The sequence below is a fragment of the Hippopotamus amphibius genome, chromosome 5 (genome assembly GCF_030028045.1).
Source record: "Hippopotamus amphibius kiboko isolate mHipAmp2 chromosome 5, mHipAmp2.hap2, whole genome shotgun sequence".
Lineage (NCBI taxonomy): Eukaryota > Metazoa > Chordata > Mammalia > Artiodactyla > Hippopotamidae > Hippopotamus > Hippopotamus amphibius.
Window position 1 is genome coordinate 28,234,372 of NC_080190.1, and position 20,942 is coordinate 28,255,313.

A 20,942-nucleotide genomic window follows, 5' to 3' on the forward strand; every position below is an offset into this window, starting at 1 on the left:
AGCCTTGATAAATTTGCTGAAGTTCCTAATGTCAAATGAGACCGTACTTTTGGCCAAACACAACATTTTTACATTAGCCCTTATGGTGAGTAGCAAACAGTATTTATTTTTCTGAAGCTGTACCCTAAGGCAGAAATGGTCTGGTTTGAGACAGGAGCTGGTGTTCTAGGGATTAAACCATAGGGAGAACCAGACCTTTATTTTCTCTTTAGATCAGAATCTCTACACTGGTGCTCCCTGATTTCACCTATGTCTTTGGAGAACCTAGGGCTCTTTCATGAGACAATGATAACACATTATATGATATTCCGACTACACAGATATGAGGTGTAAATTAAATTCAAGAGCATAAATAATACTAAAAGGTAGAAAAATAATTAGGAAGTGATAGTTTTGAGTACTTATTACTGTATTTAAATATAATTTATTGAATCGTAGGTTTATATTTAATTTTTAATAATGACTTTGTTTAATAACCAGCTCACAAAATTTCTGAAAATTTAACAATTAGCTCTTGCAAGACAATAAAAGCTGGCTGTAGCGCAGTACTGATAGTACCCTTCTGGCCTTCATAGTGTGATACCTTTTTATGGGCTTTTGCTTCTTTTTTAGATTGTGAACCTATTTAATATGTTTATCACATATGGTGATACATTCCTGCCCACCCCCAGCAGTTATGATGAACTCTACTATGAGATTATCCGCATGCACCAGAGCTTTGACAACCTCTATTCCATGGGTAAGCTGTCTTCTTTTTATTCCTCTCTCCCCATCAGCTGTGATTTTGGGTTTATGAAAGGAAAAGACTACAAAAGATTCTTCTCTAGTTGCTTTGTGCCCTTGCTTGGCACAGAACTATAGTAGTCTCCTTTTCTCAGGCAATAGGAAAGTATATTTGGACTTCTTTGCCTTCAGGAACTCAGAATTCACCTCAGTGGAAAGCTGATTAGCATCCCTGTAGCCCTTTCTTGATGTTTGTGAAAGAGAATGGGGAGGCTTTGGATTTAGTGAATGCCAGTGAGATGGGAGTGAGAGTGGGTGGGAGTTGACAGCAGCAAATAGAAGAGCTGGGATCCCAAAGGAACACTGTGTGATTTGAGTAAGTACAAGGTTTTTTTTTATGGAGTTTTAATATACGTAGGTATTTTTAGCATAACTTACAGGAGGAAGTGGGCATTTAGACAAAAATTTTTCTTGCAAACCTTTTGGTGATTGGCTCACTGAAAATTTATTCTGCAGCCATAATGAGTATAACTTATTTCTGAAAGAGGTCATGTATCCCTGTAAGTTTGAATGAAGAGTCTAGTCAAACCTACCCGAGTTTGAAAGGTCGGGAAAGATTTCTTTAGATTGCCCATAAATGGAAAGCCACTCAATAAAGCTGTCTATTAAAAAACTCCCACTTATTGGCTTTATTAGGATGTAATTGATATATAATAAACCGTACTCTTTTTTAAAAAAATTTTATTTATTTTTTGGCTGCGCTGCACGGCATGTGGGATCTTAGTTCCCCAACCAGGGATGGATCCCGCACCGCCTGCAGTGGAAGCGCAGTCTTAACCACTGGACTGCCAGGGGAGTCCCAAACTGCACTCTTAAAGTATACAATTTTTGATAAGTTTTGGCATATGTATATGTACATGAAGCTGTCACTACAATCAAGATAATGTACATATCCATCCCCTACCCAAAATTTCCTTGTGTCCCTTTATGTCCCTTTTACCACCTCTATCCCTCACGCCCTCTCCCTGGGCAACTACTGGCTTGCTTTCTGTCACTATCGATTAGTTTACTTTATCCCTTTTGTTGGGACTATTTGTGAAAAGTTCGTTTTCTGCTTTGGACTCCTGTATCATGAGAAAGGTAGAGGGGATTTGGAACAAATACCTGGAGAAATAGTGGAAGCACACTGGAAAAGAAGGATTGCCTAAGAGGAAAAATTTTTTCTATTTCCCTGCTCTCTTATTCTCAGTGCAATAGCTTTAGCATCAGGTCAGCTCCCCTCAGAATAGCAAGTTCCCATTGTCAAATCAAGACACATGTCTCTCTCTCTCTTTTTTTTTAAGGAGCTGGGAAGTATTCCATGAGAACCCTCTAGCAAACTTCCCATTGGCAAAATGTGCTCAGAGTACCCTGGTGTGGTTTGCATCTACCTGGCTTTACCAATGTCCTTGTTTTCAAGAACATAGAATTCTCCAAGGGTGAAGAGCACCCCAGAGGCTTTAGCACCCATTTATAGATGAGTAAAGATGCCTTTCAGTGAGGAAAGGAAAGTGTTGGAATGGGGGAGATATTTTATAGAAGTCTGAGTTACCTTCTCAACTGGGCCATGTAAGATAAGAGAGGGCATCTGGGAATGCTCATATCTGCTAAGGAAATTAAAATGTTAACCAAAAAAGTACAAATAGGAAAGTGAAAATTTCACTAAATGAAACACAGCAAATAGTAGGAGGTGGCATGTTTTAGTGCTTTCCATTTTGTATAAAGTATGATGAAACTTCCGGTGGAAAAAAAACTTTTTTTATGTCAAGTTTTTTAAGGTATAATTTACATATATGGTAAAATTCACCCTTTTTAATGTACAGTTCTGAGTTTCAACAAATGCATATAGAAATGTAATTATCACAGAAAATCAAGATACAAAAGAGTTTCAGTATCTCAAAAACTTCTCTTGTACTTCTGTGAGGTCAACTCCTCCACCCCAATCTCCACCCCAGCTCCTCCCCAATCCCTAGCAACCATGGATCTCTTCCTTGTCCCAATGGCTTTGCCTTTTCTAAAAATATGTATATAGATGACGTTTTTTGAGTCTGGCTTCTTATACATAGTAATTTGTTTGAAGTTATCCATGTTGATGCATGTATCAGTAGTTGATCCCTTTTTATTGTGGGATAATATTCCATTGTGGGAATATGCCAGTTTAGTTTATGCATTTATCAGTGGAAGGACATTTGGGGGGTTTCCAGTTTTTAGCGATTGTAAATAAAGTTCCTGTAAACATTTTGTACACAGTTATATGTGAATACAAGTTTTCGTTTCACTTGGTTAAATACCTATGAATGGGATTTGGGGGTATTATGTAAATATATGCTAACTTTATAAGAAATCACCAAACTGTTTTCCAAAGTGGATGTACTATTTTACATTACTTACAGCAGTATGCAAGAGTTGTAGTCCCTCCATATCCTAGCCAACATTCTTTTTTTCCCCCTTTGGCTTCTTATAGGTGTGTGGCAATATCTCATAATGGTTTTAATTTGCATTTTCCTGATGAATAGTGGTGTTGAACATCTTTTCCTGTTCTTATTTGCCATCCATATATCTTTGATGAAGGATTTGTTCAGATCTTTTGCCCATTAAAAAAAAGATTGCATACCCATGTTTATAGCAGCACTATTCACAATTGTCAAGAGATGGAAGCAACCCAAATGTCCATCAACAGATGAATGGATAAATAAAATGTGATATATACATATAATGGGATGCTATGCAGCCTTTAAAAGGAAGGAAATCTTGTTACTTGCTACAGTGTGGATCAATGTTGAGTACACTATGCTAAGTGAAAAAAGCCAGTCACAAAACCTTTCCACCTATATAAAGTATCTAAGGTAGTCAAATTCATGGATACAGAATTGTGATTACCAGGGGCTAGTGGGGAGGGTGCAGAGGGAATTGTTTAATAGATACAGAGCTTCGGTTCTGCAAGATACAAACGTCATTGAACTGCGCATTTAAAAATAGGTTAAAGTGGTAAATTTTAATGATAGGTGTTTTTTACCATAATAAAAAAAAATTACACTTAACTGAACTCTAGAGTTTATTTGGATTCTACTAGTTTTTTCTCTAATGTTCCTTTTGTATTCCAGGATCACATCCTTGCTACGTTACATTTACTTGTGATGGCTCCTTAGTCTCTCTCTTTTTTTTTTTACTTTCAATTTGCTCTTTTTTTTTTTTAAATTAATTAATTTATTATTTTTTTGGGGGTACACCAAGTTCAATCATCTGTTTTTATACACATATCCCCATATTCCCTCCCTCCCTTGACTCCCCCCCCACCCTCCCTCGAGTCCCCCCCACCCTCCCCGCCCCAGTCCTCTAAGGCATCTTCCATCCTCGAGTTGAACTCCCTTTGTTATACAACAATTTCCCACTGGCTATCTATTTTACAGTTGGTAGTATATATATATGTCTGTGCTACTCTCTCGCTTCGTCTCAGCTTCCCCTTCACCCCCCACCCCCTCCCAAACCTTGAGTTCTCCAGTCCATTCTCTGCACCTTCGTCCTTGTTCTCGTCACTGAGTTCATCAGTACCATTTTTAGATTCCGTATATGTGAGTTAGCATACAATATTTGTCCTTCTCTTTCTGACTTACTTCACTCTGTATGACAGACTGTAGGTCTATCCACCTCATAACGTATATCTCCATCTCATCCCTTTTTATAGCTGAGTAATATTCCATTGTATATATATGCCACATCTTCTTTATCCATTCGTTTGTTGATGGGCATTTAGGTTACTTCCATGTCCTGGCTATTGTAAATAGTGCTGCAATAAACATTATGGTACATGTTTCTTTTGGGATTATGGTTTTCTTTGGGTATATGCCCAGTAGTGGGATTACTGGATCATATGGTAGTTCTATTTGTAGTTTTTTAAGGAACCTCCAAATTGTTTTCCATAGTGGAAAACTGTACCAACTTACAGTCCCACCAACAGTGCAGGAGAGTTCCCTTTTCTCCACACCCTCTCCAATATTTATTGTTTCCAGATTTTGTGATGATGGCCATTCTGCTTGGTGTGAGGTGATACCTCATTGTGGCTTTGACTTGCATTTCTCTGATGATTAGTGATGTTGAGCATCTTTTCAAAAATATGGAACGCTTCACGAATTTGCGTGTCATCCTCGCGCAGGGGCCATGCTAATCTTCTCTGTATCGTTCCAATTTTAGTACATGTGCTGCCGAAGCGAGCACTCCTTAGTCTCTTTTTATCTGACAGTTTCTTAGTGTCTGCTGATTTTTTATGACCTTGACAGTTTTGAGGAGAACCTTCTTCAATTTGGGTTTGTCTCGTGACTTACTCATGGTTGGACTAGGGTTATGAGTTTGGGGGAAGAATGCCACGTTGTCAAAGTGGCCTTTTCATCACATCAGGTGTATATGTTGTTGACATGACTTAATCATTGATAATGTTAACCTTGATCACTTGGTTAAGGAAGTGTTTGCAAAATTTCTTCTCTGCAGGCTTGCTTTTTTTTCTCCCTTTCCATGCTCTATTCGTTGGAAGCAAGTCACTATATGCAGCCAACCCTGAAGTTGGTATGGAGGTGGAGGGTTAGGAGAGAGAGGTTAAGCTGCACCTCCTTGAGGGGAGAGTATCTATGTAAGTTATTATTTAGAATTCTTCTATAAGGAGAATTGGGTTGTTTTCTTGTTTTTGAGATGTGAGATTTCTAGGTTTATTTTTCCATACTAGTCCTTTCTCAGATATGTGTTTTGTAAATATTTTCTCCCAGATTGTAGCTTGTATTTTCATTTTCTTAATGTCTTTCGAAGAAGTTTTTAATTTTTATAAATACAATTTATTAATTTTTCTTTTATGGTTTTTACTTTTTGTGTGCTATCTAAGAAATCTTTCTCTAACCCAAGGATAAAATGATTATCTTTTAATTTTAAAGTTTTAGCACTTTACACTTTGGTCTAATATTCGTTTCAACTTAATTTCTCTATATACTGCTAGGTTTCGATCAAAGTGCATGTTTTGTTTATGGCTGTTCACTTGTTTCAACACCATTTGTTGAAGAGACTGTCTTTCTCCATTGAATTGCGTTGGCACATTTGTCAAAAATCAGTTGACCTTACATATGTAGGTATATTTCTGGTCCTTATATTTTGTTCTATTGATATATGTGTTTATTTTTTCACAAATAACACTGTCTTGATTACTCTAGCTTTATAGTAAGTCTTGAAACCAGGTAGTATGAATCTTTTAACCTTCTTTTTTTTAATAAGCTTATTGATTGATTGATTGATTGGCTGCGTTGGGTCTTCATTGCTGTGCACGGGCTTTCTCTAGTTGTGGTGAGCTGGGGCTATTCTTCACTGTGGTGCATGGGCTCCTCATTGGGGTGGCTTCTCTTGTTGTGGAGTGTGGGCTGTAGGCGCTCAAACTTCAGTAGGTGCAGCACAAGGAAGTCCCTAACCTTATTCTTCTAATTCAAAATTGTTTTTGCTATTTTAGGTCCTTTACTTTTCCGTATGAGTTTTAGTATTTATTTTTGTCAAAAGCCTACTGGAATTTTGATTAAAATTATGATGAATCTATAGATCATTTGGGCAGGAAAATGACATCTTAATAATAAATCTTACAATCCATGAACAGCATATATTTCTCCATTTATTGAAGCCTTTGATTTTTCTCATCAGTGTTTTATAGTTTTCAGTATGTAAATCTTGCACGTTCTATTAAATTTATGTCAAAGTATTTCATGGATTTTGATGCTATTATAAGTGGTATTTTTTAGAATTTCAATTTTTATTTGTTCATTGCTAACATATAGAAACACTATTGATTTCTGAATTTAACCTTATATCCCATCATCTTGCTAACCTCACTTTTTAGATTTAGTAACTTATTGTAACCTTTTCAGGATTTTTCTATGTAAACAGTCATGTTGTCTACAACAAAACAGTTTTATTCCTTCCCTTCCAATCTGTATGCCTTTTGTTTCTTTTTCTTGCCTTCTTTTACTGGTGAAATAGGGCCTCCAGTACTATGTTAAATTAGAGTGATGAGAATGGATATATTTGCCTTGTTTCCAGTCATAGGGTATAAGGATTCAGTTATTCTTCATTATGTGTGACATTAGTTATAGGTATTTTTGTAGCTGTCCTTTATCAGGTTGAATAAATTTCTCTTGTTTCTTGTTTCCTGAGAGTTTTTCTCATTAATGAACATTGGATTCTGTTTTAAAAGTTTTAGCTTTTATTGAGATGATCCCATGATTTTCCTACTATAGACTGTGGACATAGTGATTTTTGAATGTTGAACCAACCTCGAATGTAACTTATTGTCCTTTTTATGTGTTGCTGGATTTGATTTGCAAATATTTCATGAGGGATATTGGTCTGCAACTTTATTTTCTTATAATGTCATTTTCTGGTTTTAGTATCAGATAATGTTGACCTCATAAAATGAGTTGAAGAGTGTTAATCTCATCTCTGTTTTCTGGTAGAATTTATTTAGAAGTGATATTATTTCTTCCTTAAATGTTTGGTAGAGTTTTTCAGTGAAGCCAGCCTGGCTTGGAATTTACTTTGTGGAAGGTTTTTAAGTAAGTATTCAATTTCTTCAATAGATATAGAACTATTTAAATTATATATTTCTTCTTGAGTGACTTTTGGAAGGCAGCTATGCTCACCACTACACCACCAATGCACACTTGAGTGACTTTTGGGAGTTTGTGTCTTTCAGAGAATTTGTTTTATTAAGTTGTGAGTTGTATGGGCAGATAGTTGTTTGTAATATTCATTTTTAATGTCTGTAGAGTCTGTACTGATTTCCTTTCTTCCCTTCCTGATGTTGGTAATTTGTATCTTCTCTTTGTCTTGGTCATTCTGGCTACATATTTATCAAGTTTATTGATGTTTTTTCAAAGAACCAGCTTTTGGTTTCATTGTTTTACTTCTCTCTGTTACTTTTCTGTTTTCCAGTCCATGGATTTCTGCTGTTATGTTTATTTCCTTTCTGTTGCTTGCTTTTATTTCTGTATATTTTTTAATAAATTTATTTATTTATTTATTTTATTGGTTGTGTTGGGTTTTCGTTGCTGCACACGGGCTTTCTCTGGTTGCGGTGAGTGGGGGCTACTCTTTGTTGTGGTGCGAGGGCTTCTCATTGCAATGGTCTCTCGTTGTAGAGCATGGGCTCTAGGTGCATGGGCTTCAGTAGTTGCAGCACATGGGCTCAATAGTTGTGGCTCACGAGCTCTAGAGTGCAGGCTCAGTAGTTGTGGCGCATGGGCTTAGTTGCTCCACGGCATGTGGTATCTTCCTGGGGCAGGGATCAAACCCATGTCCCCTGCATTGGCAGGTGGATTCTTACCCACTGCGCCACCTAGGAAGTTCCTGTTGCTTGCTTTTAGTTTAATTTATTCTTCTTTTGCTAATTTCTTAAGATACAAGCTTAGGTTATTGATATGAGACCTTTCTTTTTTTCTAATATAAATATTTAGTGCTATACATTTCCCTCTAAGTACTACTTGAGCTGCATCTCACAAATTTTTGTGTCTTTTCATTGCCATTCAGGTTCAACATACTTCCTGATTTCCCTTGTGATTTCTTCTTTGACCTTTGGGTTATTTAGAACTTTGTTGTTTAATTTTCAAATATTTGGGGATTTTCTAAATATCTTTCTGTTAGTAATTTCTAGTTTAATTCTCTTTTGGTCCAAGGATATTCTTTGTGTGATTTCAGTACATTGAAATTTATTGAGACTTGTTTCATGGCACAGAATATGGTCCACCCTGGTAAATGTTCCTTATGCACTTGTATTCTGCTCTTGGAGTGGAGTGTTCTATAAATTTCTGTTTGGTCAAGTTGTTTGATAACATTCTCTGTTCACAACAGATTTTTCTATCTACTTGTTCTTAAGGGACAAAGAGGACTATTGAAATCTCTAATTGTAATTGTTGATTTATCTGTTTCTTCTTTCATTTCTTTCTGTTTCATGTATTTTGTAGCTCTTCTTTTTAGGATTCTTACAGGATTAGCATATCATGGTGAATTGACCTTTTTATCATTGTGTAATATTCCTTGTTCTAAAGTCTGTTTGTCTGATATTCTTGTAGCCACATGGCTTTCTTTTGATTTGTGTCTGCATGGTTATCTTTTTTAATTCAGCTTATCTGAATATATTTAAAGTGGCTGTCTTGTACAGAGCTTATAGTTGGGTCTTGTTGGTTATCCAATCTAACAATCTCTGACTCTTTATTTAATGTAATAATGTTTAAACCATATACATTTCATGTAATAATTTATATACTTGCTTTTAGTTCAATCATTTATTTTCTGTTTTCTTTTCCTCTTTTTCTTTTGTACCTCCTTTTCTGCTTCCTTTTAGATAGCTTGAATATTTTTTAATACTTCATTTAAATTTATCAATCGGCTTTTGACTGTATTTCTTTGTATATTTTTTAGCATTTGCTCTAGGATTGCATTATACATACCTTTTAGAGTTAGTTTTGTACCACTTCAGTAAAATAGATAAGCTTTGCTACAATGTAGGGTTCTCTAATCACCAACCCCCACACTTACTTTGCTGTTATAGTTGTCATATGTATTACATCTACATACATTGAAAACCACACCAGACAGTGCTATAATTTTTGCTTGTGACAATCCGAATTCTGAAAAACTTCAGAGGGTAAAATATATTGTTTTATATTTGCCTATATATTTTCCATTTCTGTTACTCTTTTTATTCCTGAAGATCCAAATTCCTTTCTGGTATCGTTTCTCTCAGTCTTAAGAATTTTCTTTAGCATTTTTTTAGGCCTCTGGTGATAAGATTTTTTTGTTTGTTTTCTTTCATTCTCGAAGGGTATTTTTGCTGGATATAGGATAACGAGTTATAGTTCTTTAAGTACTTTGAAGACGTTATTCCCCTTTTTCTGGCAACTATGGTTTCTGATAATAAATCTGTGTTCATTTGAATCATTATTCCCTTGTTTGTAATATGTTGTTTTTCTCCAGCTTCTTTTAAAATATTTTTCCTTATCTTTGGCTTTCAGAAGTTTGATTATGATACGTTTTGGCCTGGTTTTTCTTTGCATTTATCTTGTTTGGGGTTTGCTGAGGCTTTTGAATCTCACCGCGTTTCGGAGTTTTCAGCCGTTCTTTTTTTTGCAGGTTGTTTTCTGCCTTCAGTTTCTCTCTCCCTTTCTTCTTGGACCACAATAACACAAACGTTAGACTTTCTGATATTGTTACATAGGTCTCTGAGGCCCTGTTTTTCCCCCCATTTTTCCCTGTTCTTCATGTTTAATAATTTCTATTGTTCTGTCTTTAGGTTTACTGACTCCTGTGTCAATCCATTCTGCTATTAAGTCCATCTAGTGAATTTTTTATTTATATATGTTTTACTTCTATTTTTTATTCGTTCCTTTTTATAGTTTCAGTTTCTCTGCTGAGAAGTTCTACCTTTCCAATGATTCAGGCATGTTTACCTTTTTCTTATGGAACATAGTTGTAATAGTTGCTGTAAAACTCTGATAATTTTAACATCTGTGTCATCTCAAGCACCTGTTTGTCTTTTCTCCTAAGAATTTGTCACATTTTCTTATTTTATTGTATATGCTGGTTCTTTGTATGTCCTGGTTCCTTATAAATTGATTAATTTTGGATTACATTCTGAACATTTTTGTTACATTGTGTAGACTCAGGGTTCAGCTATAATCTGAAGGTTTTGGTTTTTTGTTTTGTTTTGGTTTGGTTTTTGGTAATAGTAGGCAGTCAATCCAGTTAGACCACAAGTTCTTTCTCACTTTCTGTGGGTAGTGATTCCACTATCAGTTCAAAGCCTTTTCTGTGCCACTTTGGATCTGGTCCACATATGCACCACTGGGGAGACTGGACTGTAGTTCAAATATCTGTTTAGTTTTTTTTTTTTTTTTTAATAAATTTATTTATTTATTTATTGTCTGCATTGGGTCTTTGTTGCTGTGCACAGGTTTTCTCTAGGTGCAGTGAGCATGGGCTTCATTGTGGTGCGTGGGCCCCTCATTGCGGTGGCTTCTCTTGCTGCGGAGCCTGGGCTCTAGGTGTGTAAGCTTTAGTAGTTGTAACACGTGGGCTCAATAGTTGTGGCTCACGGGCTTAGTTGCTCCGAGGCATGCGGGATCTTCCCGGAGCAGGGATCGAACCCGTGTGCCCTGCATTGGCAGGTGGATTCTTAACCACTGTGCCACCTAGGAAGTCCCTCAGTTTAGTTTTTAAAGGTTTTGCTTTGCTACTTTGTATTTGTTCCATGCTTGCTCAGCTCCAGTGAGACTGAGAATTGTACAACTTTCATATGCAGAATTAGAGGAACACTTTCTCCTGGTCTGTACAAGATTCTCTCTGTGTTCTCTGAGCAGCAGAAGCCCCTTTTCCTGGTTTCTGACTTAGAGAAAGATGAAGTTTTCTATTGAAGTTTTAGCCATCCACCCAACTCCTCTATCATGCATCTCTGTGACTGTCTGGATCTTGAGGCAAACCTGCAAGAGAAAATAGGAAAAAAGAAACTCTGGAAACCCACTTTTGTGGGTGTTTCTCCAAGTTTTGACTCCCCTCTATAATCTGTGTGGTTTAGTTTAATTTTCAGAGCCCTCAGGTAGTACTTTTTATATTTTATATAGGCTTTTTAGCTGTAATCAGCAGGAGAGAGAGGCTTTACTAGGCCTACTCTGCCACACTGAAAGTGGAATCTCACCTTCAGCTTTTAAAGACATTTTTGCTAAATATAGAATTTTTCTTTCAGTACTTAAAAAATGTCATTTTGTTGTTTTCTGGCTTGCATAGTTCCTGATGAGGAGTCTACTGTCATTCTTATCTTCATTTTTCTGTGTATAATGTATCTTTTTTCTCTGCACACTATTTATTTATTTATTTATTTATTTATTTATTTATTTATTTATTTATTGGCTGTATTGGGTCTTTGTTGCTGCATGTGGGCTTTCTCTAGTTGTGGCAAGCGGGGCTACTCTTTTTTTTTTAAACCTCTTTATTGGAATCTAATTGCTTTACACTGTTGTGCCAGTTTTTGCTGTACAATAAAGTGAATCAGCAGTATTTATACGTATATCCCTATATCTCCTCCCTCCTCTTCATTGCGATGCACGGGCTTCTCATTGCAGCGGCTGGTGGCTTCTCTTGTTGCACAGCACAGGCTCTAGGCACGTGGGCTTCAGTGGTTGTGGCACATCACTCTAGGGCACGTGCTCAGTAGTTGTGGTGCATGGGCTTAGTTGCTGTGCGGCATGTAGGATCTTCCTGCACTAGGGATTGGATGCCTGTCCCCTGCGTTGGCAGGCAGATTCTTAACAACTGAGGCACCAGGGAAGTCCCTCTCTGCATGCTTTTAACATTTTCTCTTTACTGCTGATTTTCAGTAGTTTGATTATCATCTGCCTTAACATGGTTTTCTTTATGTTTATTTTTCTTGGGGTTTCCTGAGCTTCTTGGATCTGTGGGTTTCTAGTTTTCATCAAATGTGGACAATTTTTAGCTGCTAATTTCTTCAAATATTTTTCTGTCCCCTCTCCTTTTTTCTTGTTTTGGAACTTCAATTATGTATATGTTAGACCTCTTGACAATGTCCCATAGGTCACTAAAGCTCTGTGGGTATTTTTCCTTTCTTCCCATTTTTTTTTGGTCTTTTCTCTCTCTCATTTTAGATAGTTTCTGTTCCTCAGTCTTCAAATTCACTGATCTTTTCTTCTGTAATTTTTTAATATGCTGTTAATTTTACTAATCTCAGTTCATTTCATCTAGTGTATTTTTTTTGTTTCAGAAAACATTTTCTTCTCTAGAAGTCTATTTCAACTTTTTTTAAGATTCATTTTACTATTTATTTATTTATTTATTTTGGCTGTGTTGAGGCTTTGTTGCTGCACACGGGCTTTCTCTAGTTGTGGCGAGTGGGGGCTACTCTTTGTTGTGGCACGGGCTTCTTCAGTGCGGTGGCTTCTCTTGTTGCGGGGCATGGGCTCTAGGCACGCAGGCTTCAGTAATTGCAGCGCGTGGGCTCAGTAGTTGTGGCTTATGGGCTGTAGAGCACAGGCTCAGTAGTTGTGGCGCATGGGCTTAGTTGCTCCGTGGCATGTGGGATCTTCTCGGCACAGGGATCAAACCCGTGTCTCATGCATTGGCAGGTGGATTCTTAGCCACAGTGCCACCAGGGAAGCCCTAGACTTTTTTTAATATGTTCATTTCTTTCCTCATCATGTTTATATTTTCCTCACTCTTCCTGAGCATATGGAGCATATTTACAATCGCTGTTTTAGTGTCCTTTTCTGCTAATTCCATCATCTCTCTTCATGTCTAGATCTGTTTCTATTGACTGATTTTTCTCCTGCTTATGGGTCATGTTTTTCTGCTTCTTTGAATGCTGGTAATTTTTAAATTGGATTTTGGACATTGTGATGTTAATGTTGTAAGTGCTTGATTTTGTTATGTTTCTTTATATAATGTTGGACTTTGTTCTGGATTGCAATTATGTTGTGTGACATCAGTTTCATCCTTTTAGGGTTTGCTTTTACGTGTTGTTAGGGCAGGTTGAGAGCAGCTTTTATCATGGGCTAATTTGTCCCCATTACTAACGCAGTACCCATCTGCAGACTCTAACTGATAACCCATGTAGGTTTTTCCACTCTTGTTGGTGGAAATGCAAATTATTTTATTTGTGGAGCCTTCCGTGAGCTCCACAGTTTCTTCTCTTTTCCAGTGGTTCTGCATTCTCAGCCTTGGGTAGTTTCCTCTTCCCTGTGTGCAGATCGGTGCTCAGCAAAATATGTAAGAGGACCCTTCTACAAACTTCCATAGTTCCCTGTCAAACTCCCTCCTCTGCAGTACTCTACCTCACAAATTCTAGGTGCCTTGGCCTGTCCAGTTGCTGATCTCTGTGTCTTTGGCTTGGCATGACTTCTGGATTCTGTTTAAGTTCCTCCTCCCTGCCCTGTAGGCTGGAAACTTTTTCACACAGTAAGCTGAGGTAATCGGAGTGCTCACCTTGTTTGTTTTCTTACTTCAGGGGTCACAGTTCTGTATACCTGTTGTACAGTATCTGAAAACAGTTGTTTCATATATTTTGTTCAGTTTTCTATTGTTTAAGGTAGGAGAGTTAATTATGTCTTGTTATTCCATTATGGCTAGAAGAGGAAGGCTCACTGAGACTTTTTTGATAAAGGCACACATTTAATATTCCTGTGGCATTAATGTACTGCAGTGATATCCACTGAATAGGAAGGACCTCGACACAAGCTATCCTGAACCATAAATGATACTGTATTTTGAACTTTATTTTATTAAAAAAAAAAAGATAATTACCAATACTGAAGAAAAAGCAAGGTAAAAAAAATTTTTTTTTTACCATCTCTTCTTTCTAGTATGATCACTGTTTTCATAGTTGTGTATTAGTGTACTTGTATGCATAGTTTTACATAGCTGTAATCATGTTTTCCTATTTCGTGTTTTTTTTAAACTATCATAGAATATTTTCCTGTTTTTTTGTAGTTTTCTTAAGTCTCTTTCTCTCTCCCTCCCTATTGCTCTTTCTCTCTCTCCCTCTTTTTTTTTTTTTTTTTTGCATAATATGGATGTAGTTTTTTTTAACCATTCTTTCTTTTCATGGAAATTAGGGTTGTTTCCAGTTCTTGCTATTATTTAAGACTGTTTTTTTTTGGTTAAGATTTATTTTATTTATTTTATTTATTTGGCTGTGTTGGGTCTTCTTTGCTGCGCACAGGCTTTCTCTAGTTGTGGCGAGCAGGGGCTGCTCTTCATTGTGGTGTGTGGGTTTCTCATTGCCATGGCTTCTCTTGTTGCGGAGCATGGGCTCTAGGCGTGTGGGCTTCAGTAATTGCGGCACGTGGGCTCAGTAGTTGTGGTGCACAGGCTAATTGCTCTGTGGCATATGGGATCCTCCTGGACCAGGGCTCAAATTTGTGTCCCCTGCATTCTTAACCACTGCGCCACCAGGGAAGCCCCAAGTCTGTTTTTTTAATGGCTGCATAGTGTGCTATTTTTTTGTACCATAATTTACTACATAAATGATAACCTTAGCTTGAGTCATTTAGGGCACTTTGAGATAATTTTGTGTTTAAATTTGGTAACTTAGAAAAGAATGTAAAAAGCCTATGGCATTTCAAGAGAAATGCAGTGATGAGGTCATCTGGGTGCCTGTTCACTAAACAGCAAAGTGACAGGATGTTAACAGAGAAATAATACATGGGCAGAGTTAAATACCTCTCTGAGGTAAGAAGAGTAAAATTCATCTCAGTTCCATAAATGTTAGGTCCTCACCATCAGAGAATTTATGATTTAGTGGAGGGTCTGGTGGAAAACAGATGTATCTAAACAGTTTTTGCAGTTGAGTTGAAAGAAATACATCTGACCTGCTTGAAACAATTTTGTTCATTATATGAATAAATTTGCACATACACTAGGTGAAACACAGGTTCAGACTGTGGAGCTCTAATGTGAAACTGTACCAAGGACCCTTGCACTAAATCTTGTAAATTAGAAAAGCAGCACTCTGATAATGTTTTATTAAGGCATCCATCTTCTCTTTCATAAAATTGCATGAATGTATAAAAATGAAGTATTGCTAGAACAGATGCAAAGCAGCCAGATGAACTTTCTTTCCCTATCAGAGCTATAAGCCCTCCCTCCAGTAGAGCTGCTGCTACTACTGTTCTTGCTAGAGGAATACTAGTCTGGAGTAGCTAGTGATGGTACTCAGATGTAACGTTCCTATACAGATTGGTTACACATTTTTTAATGTTAGTTAGGCTCTGACTTCCTTCCTTTGAGAAAGTCTCAGGTACATTCTTTTATTTGTTTGGGAGACAGTCTATTTAAATTAAAAATAGCTAATACTTGTATAACATTTACTATGTGCCAGGCACTGATCTAAGGCTTTATATATAACTTATTTGATTTTCAAAATAATCCTTTCGTGTAAGTATTGCTATTATTCTCTAGTAAGTGGCAAGGGCTGGACTTGGACGCCAACAGTTGGCTTCACAGTTCACACTCTTAACCACTCACTGTGTAAGTACAGGCTGTAGAACCATTCCCTCCAGGTTTAAATTCTAGCCCCATTATGGAAAACTCTGTGAACGAACTTGATCAATTAATTATTTGTCCCCTGTCTCATATTGTATATAACCTTTGTCCAATTTCTGACACATAGTAAACTCTCTACCTGTTTAGCTCATAATAGTTATTCACTCATTAAAAACATATACTTGGAGTGCCTACTATATGCTTGCTCTTTCGAGGAGCACTTTGCTGATTTATCTCTTTTCTAAAATAGTTTAAGTACTGTAATGTGTGGCCATGAAACTCATAGCTGATAGAGGATGTGATGATCTGTATTTCCATCATCCCTTCTCCTGTGAATGAGAGTGGAAAAGAGACTTTGGTCAGAGAAGGGAAGACCGTTCCTGTTGATTCATGTTGAAGGTCACACAGTTAAGTCAGAGGAGCTATAACAGGTTACTCCTTGATTGAAACATGACCGTCTTCTATCTGGCAGGGTTATTTGTCCTGTTTGACCCAGCTTAGATCTTTAGGAGAAAGATATACTGTTTGTGGAGCAGGAGGGGACAGTTACTCAGCTGGCCAATTCCACTAAATCAGCCCCAGCCATTAGGGAAATGGTAAATGTGGCATTCGGGTTACCCTCACATTACCACACCAGTGTAGATTTTTAAATGAATGCAAATACTAAGTATGGAAACCTGTTACCTGGAAGTGGAGAGAGGGGAACCCAAGAGGAGGAGTAGAATGTTTTGATAGAAACTGAAAAAAAGAGGAAAAAATTTGCGGTAAAGATAGTTGAGAATAAGCCCTTATGTTTTTCCTCTAGATGAGGATGTCTTAAATAGAAGATTGGCATAGGCTCTGTTTGATTATTCTAATAATGATATTCTGTGTTGTGTCTTCATTCCTCAAATTTGTGTTTTATAACTGGGGTTCGACAAATCTTTGTTCTTTCCTTTTTTACAGTCCTGAGGCTTTCTACCAATGCAGGCCAGTGGAAGGAAGCAGCTAGCAAGGTGACCCATGCGTTGGTTAATATCAGGTAAGGAATGAGGATTTATCTTTCAGAGTTCTTTGGCTCATCCTGAGGTTTATTGTATCTTTCTAAGTGGATTGTGTTGAACACCACTACTGTTTTAAGCCCTGATGTCTGTAGGAGTGGAAGAAATTGTCGTATTTGATCAAGAAAAGCAGGAATGCATGTGACTTTCATTTTGTCATATAGAAATAGCTCACAGTGTTTGCTCTTCTATGAATTTTCTCACCAAGAGATGGTTATAAGCCCTTTTCAGCATCTTTGTTGCCAAAATGTTTTCTGTGTATAAGTCATCTAAAAGCTTTTCTCTGGAAATTTTTTCTGCCATTCTCCATGAGTTGAATGAATGACTCATAGGAATCTGGAACTTTGATGTTTTGCTTTACATGGCTATTTCTATTTGTGGTAAATAGAGCCAAATGGAGCTCACGGGGCTGTCATTTTAGGTTCCTTATGAAACAGCAAGGCAATTACAGATTGCTCTATGTATTGGATAAAACTGAGTCAGACATGGAGTTGGTTTAGGGTCTTGAGAAAATAGCACACGCTCACAGGAGTGAGCTATTTGTAAATGGAGAGAATGTACTTTCAGTATTATGAAACCTAAAGCTGACTTTTCGTACATTCCTTGCTCCCTTTGAGCCTATCATTTTTCATTTTCTCAACAACTATTATATTGCTCTTGCAAATAATTGAAAAATTAACATTGAGTAGAAGAAGCCAACCCAACAGATGGGGAAGCTTGATTTAGCTCCAGATGTAAGCCTTGCCAGACATTCCCAGTAATAGTAATGCACATTTACAACTTGGTATAGATTCTACTTTGTGACAGAGCTGGAATTCAGTGTTTGTTTCTATATCTTTCTTTTCTTTCCTTTTTTTTCCCCCTAAGGTAAAATGTCCTGTCCCTGCAGTGATTTACTAGTGTTTGGCACATCTGGGAACAAAAGAAAAAGTGTGAAATGTGTGTGTTGGGAGGGCTGGGATGAGGGAGCGTGAGGGTGAGATGTGCTAACAAGATTGCATTGAAAGTATTGAAGGTTGATCTGCCTTACCTGACCCCAGAGACATTTTGCAGCAAACACAGTTTTATAAATCTCACAACTAAATGCATATCTGCATCTAGCAAATAAGCCAGATCCTGTAGTAAGGCCTTATGATAAATGTGATTTTCTGTAGGAATCAGGAATTACAAACTGCCTTACCCAAATATCCCTTTGTGACCCAAGGGCAGTATGACAAATGTGAGTGTTTGAAAGAAACACCAGATTCTAGGCTACAGTATGAAGTGCATATGGGTATAATTTATGTTGTGTTTATTTATTCATGTATTCACTTAGGCTTTCCAGGCAGCTCCTTTTCATCTGGGGCCTGTTTCCTTGATCACAATCCTTTATGCTTGCTTCATCTCCTACTTTGTTGCTTTTCCTTTCAGTGGCTTCTGGCTTGGCTGCTGTCCTTATTCTTCCCAGGGGCCATCAAACAGCTGATTTAAGCTATTGGCCTGTCCTTTTTCTGAATAGCCCAGAAAGGACTGGCCTGAGCTTTGAGCAGATAACCATGACCTCTTCCTTCTCTTTGTAAGTCTCGGCCAGGCCTATACCTTCATTTTCATTCCTCAGACTTCTTTAATGAACTTGCTGCAGAGAGTAATTATATCATCCTCATTGTTGCTAATGAGTTAGACTTGGAGTGTATGTAAAAAGAATCAAAGATCCAGTCAGTTTTTTCAAGAGATTACTGGAAAGATGTGTTAGAATATTACTTGTTACACTAAAGCCAGATCAGGGGGAAATATTGGTGATGCTAAGCCTACAAAAGTTTACTTTTTTCCTTTTTAACACTTATTTTCACTTAATGAGTGCTAAACTTGGTGCTGCTCTTTCATAAACTGCTGTCTTCTTCAGTCATCAAACTCTATAGAGTGTATTATAAACTTAAAAAAAATGTACTTTTTGCCAATGAGGAAACTGAGTCTTAAAGATATTTGAATTGCAAAAAGTCCCACAATTATTGTGTGGCAAAGCTGAGAATTAATCATAGGTCTTCTAATTCCCAAGTCCAGGGCTCTTTCTTTTATACCGTAACGCCTCCTTCTACAGTGTTACATCAAAGGCTATTATGGAGGTACATAGAAAACTCAGTATGATGTATTGAAAGGAGCATGAGCATGGAAATTTGAGTTAGAGAAACTGGGTTTTTACTTTTTGCATCTACCGCTTAATGAATGATCTTGAGCAAGTTATTTAGCATCTCTGGACTTCTTTCCACTATCTGTAAAATGGAGGTCATGATGATATCAATTATTTTATAGGGAAGTGGTTGTGAGAATTATATAATGTAACATATATTAAAGTACATAGTTAACTGTAAAATACTGGTCATTTCGTTTAGCATAACGTCTTTACGGTTCATCCCTTTTATAGCGTGTATCAGAATTTCCTTCCTTTTTAGGCTAATATTCCATTGTATGTATATGCCACATTTTGTTTACCCATTCATCCACTGACGAAACCCCAAGTGGGTTGTTTCCACCTTTTGCTTGTTGTGTTTTGGTTATTTGTACATGGGTGTACAAATATCTGTTCAGTTCCTGCTTTCACTTCTTTTGCAAATATACCCAGAAGTGGAATTGATGGATTGTATGGTAACCTATGTTTAATATTTTGAGGAACTGACCTACCACTTTTCAGGTTTAGCATTTTGAGCCTTCCTTGTAATGTTTCCTAAGTATGTCTTCATTTATCCCTTCTATAAATGTTAAGATGTTACCCTTAAAAGATGTTTTGCTTTTCTTTGTGGGTAGGCTTTGATGCTTTGAATAAGGGTGGTCTAAGGAGTATTCTTTTCTCTGAGTTAGTATTCTCTTAGCTGAGGGCAAAAAAGTGTTATTCCTAAGAGGTCTGTGTTCCACTGAACCCATGTGAATGAGTGCAGCCTTATGCTCCTTAGCTGTGCTCCTTAAGAGCCTTGTGTTGTACATCCATGACACTATTAATTTTGGGTGGCTTAGAAAACAAGAGATGTCAGAAAATTGGACCTGTGGGTCTCCCAGGGATACTATGGGATACTTAACTTTTGGCCACCAAGTTGATTATCAAGGATAGAGTATATAAAGGCTTAGTAGTAAAACTGTGATGGTTTGCAATATTTACTGCTATTGTTCGTAAAGGTTATTTGTACTAATCCCACACCTGGAAAGGATTTCTTTCTTTCTTTTATTTTTTTATTTGGCTGCACCTTGTGCGCAGCATGTGGAACTTCCCCAACCAGGGATCAAACCCACGCCCCCTTCAGTGGAAGCGCAGAGGCTTAACCACTAAACCACCAGGGAAGCCCTGTGGAAAGGATTTCTGAGGCAAAGTGAACAAACTCTTAGCCACCTCTCCTGTAGTATGTTTATGTTCTTTGATAATCATGGGAAGGGATTGGGTTGCATGTGAAATTTTCAGACAGAACAGCTGGGAGGGCCTCTGAGATTGGTTTGCCAGTTGATGACAGCTACAAGTTATGTCTTTGGGATCTTCTGGAAAGCAGTGCATGTAATGGCAACCCTGACAATATCTCACCAACAGTGAAAAGCAGCAGAAAGGCTGCAGACCTTTCTTTTCTTTGGAGTTTAGATTGTGACAGTGAAAATTAAAAGTACTTCCACTTGTTTGGAGACCTAAATTTGCTCAAGTGTCAGTCTGTTTGCTTTTCACTTGTCTTTCGTGGCTTAGTCATGCTAGTTCTTTAATTGTCAGAGCTATTTGTGTTTAAACAATTTGTCTCTCTCTTCCTGTTTGATCCTTCAGAGAGATTCTTAAAATGCAGCTGCTTAGAAACTGCTATTTTTATTGAAACACCTGATGTCATTAACATACAGGGCACTAAGTTTGTTCCTCCCCATCAGAGGGTTGTTCCATTGCTTTGGCACAAGAAAAATAAAATAGTATTGCTCTACCTTTAAAGTTCCACTTGGTATAATTGTTACTTCAGCTGCCTTCACAGATCTACTGATCCACAGAGGAAAAATACTCTGAGGGGCCATATGCAGAGCTGGAAGGAAAACATTTGGAAGTTTTGCTTGGAGACTTCTATGCTAAATATTTCCTGC

At 37.4% G+C, this 20,942-nt stretch overlaps 1 protein-coding gene and 1 non-coding gene across 4 annotated transcripts in view; one reads left to right on the forward strand and one right to left on the reverse strand.

The window, feature by feature from the left end:
* The window catches only part of ARMH3 (armadillo like helical domain containing 3), a 182,870-nt gene that overhangs the window by 78,708 nt on the left and 83,220 nt on the right, over positions 1 to 20,942 (forward strand). For 2 of the 3 annotated variants that reach the window (XM_057735293.1, XM_057735294.1), the window contains 3 exons: positions 3 to 85; positions 613 to 739; positions 16,774 to 16,849. In XM_057735293.1, coding sequence (XP_057591276.1) covers positions 3 to 85; positions 613 to 739; positions 16,774 to 16,849 — 286 coding nt within the window. The remainder of the gene's footprint in view (positions 1 to 2; positions 86 to 612; positions 740 to 16,773; positions 16,850 to 20,942) is intronic. The other variant, XM_057735295.1, reaches the window with a different exon arrangement.
* Positions 4,871 to 4,977, reverse strand: LOC130854635 (U6 spliceosomal RNA). Its single transcript, XR_009054084.1, has one exon. It is a non-coding gene; the product is annotated as a U6 spliceosomal RNA (small nuclear RNA).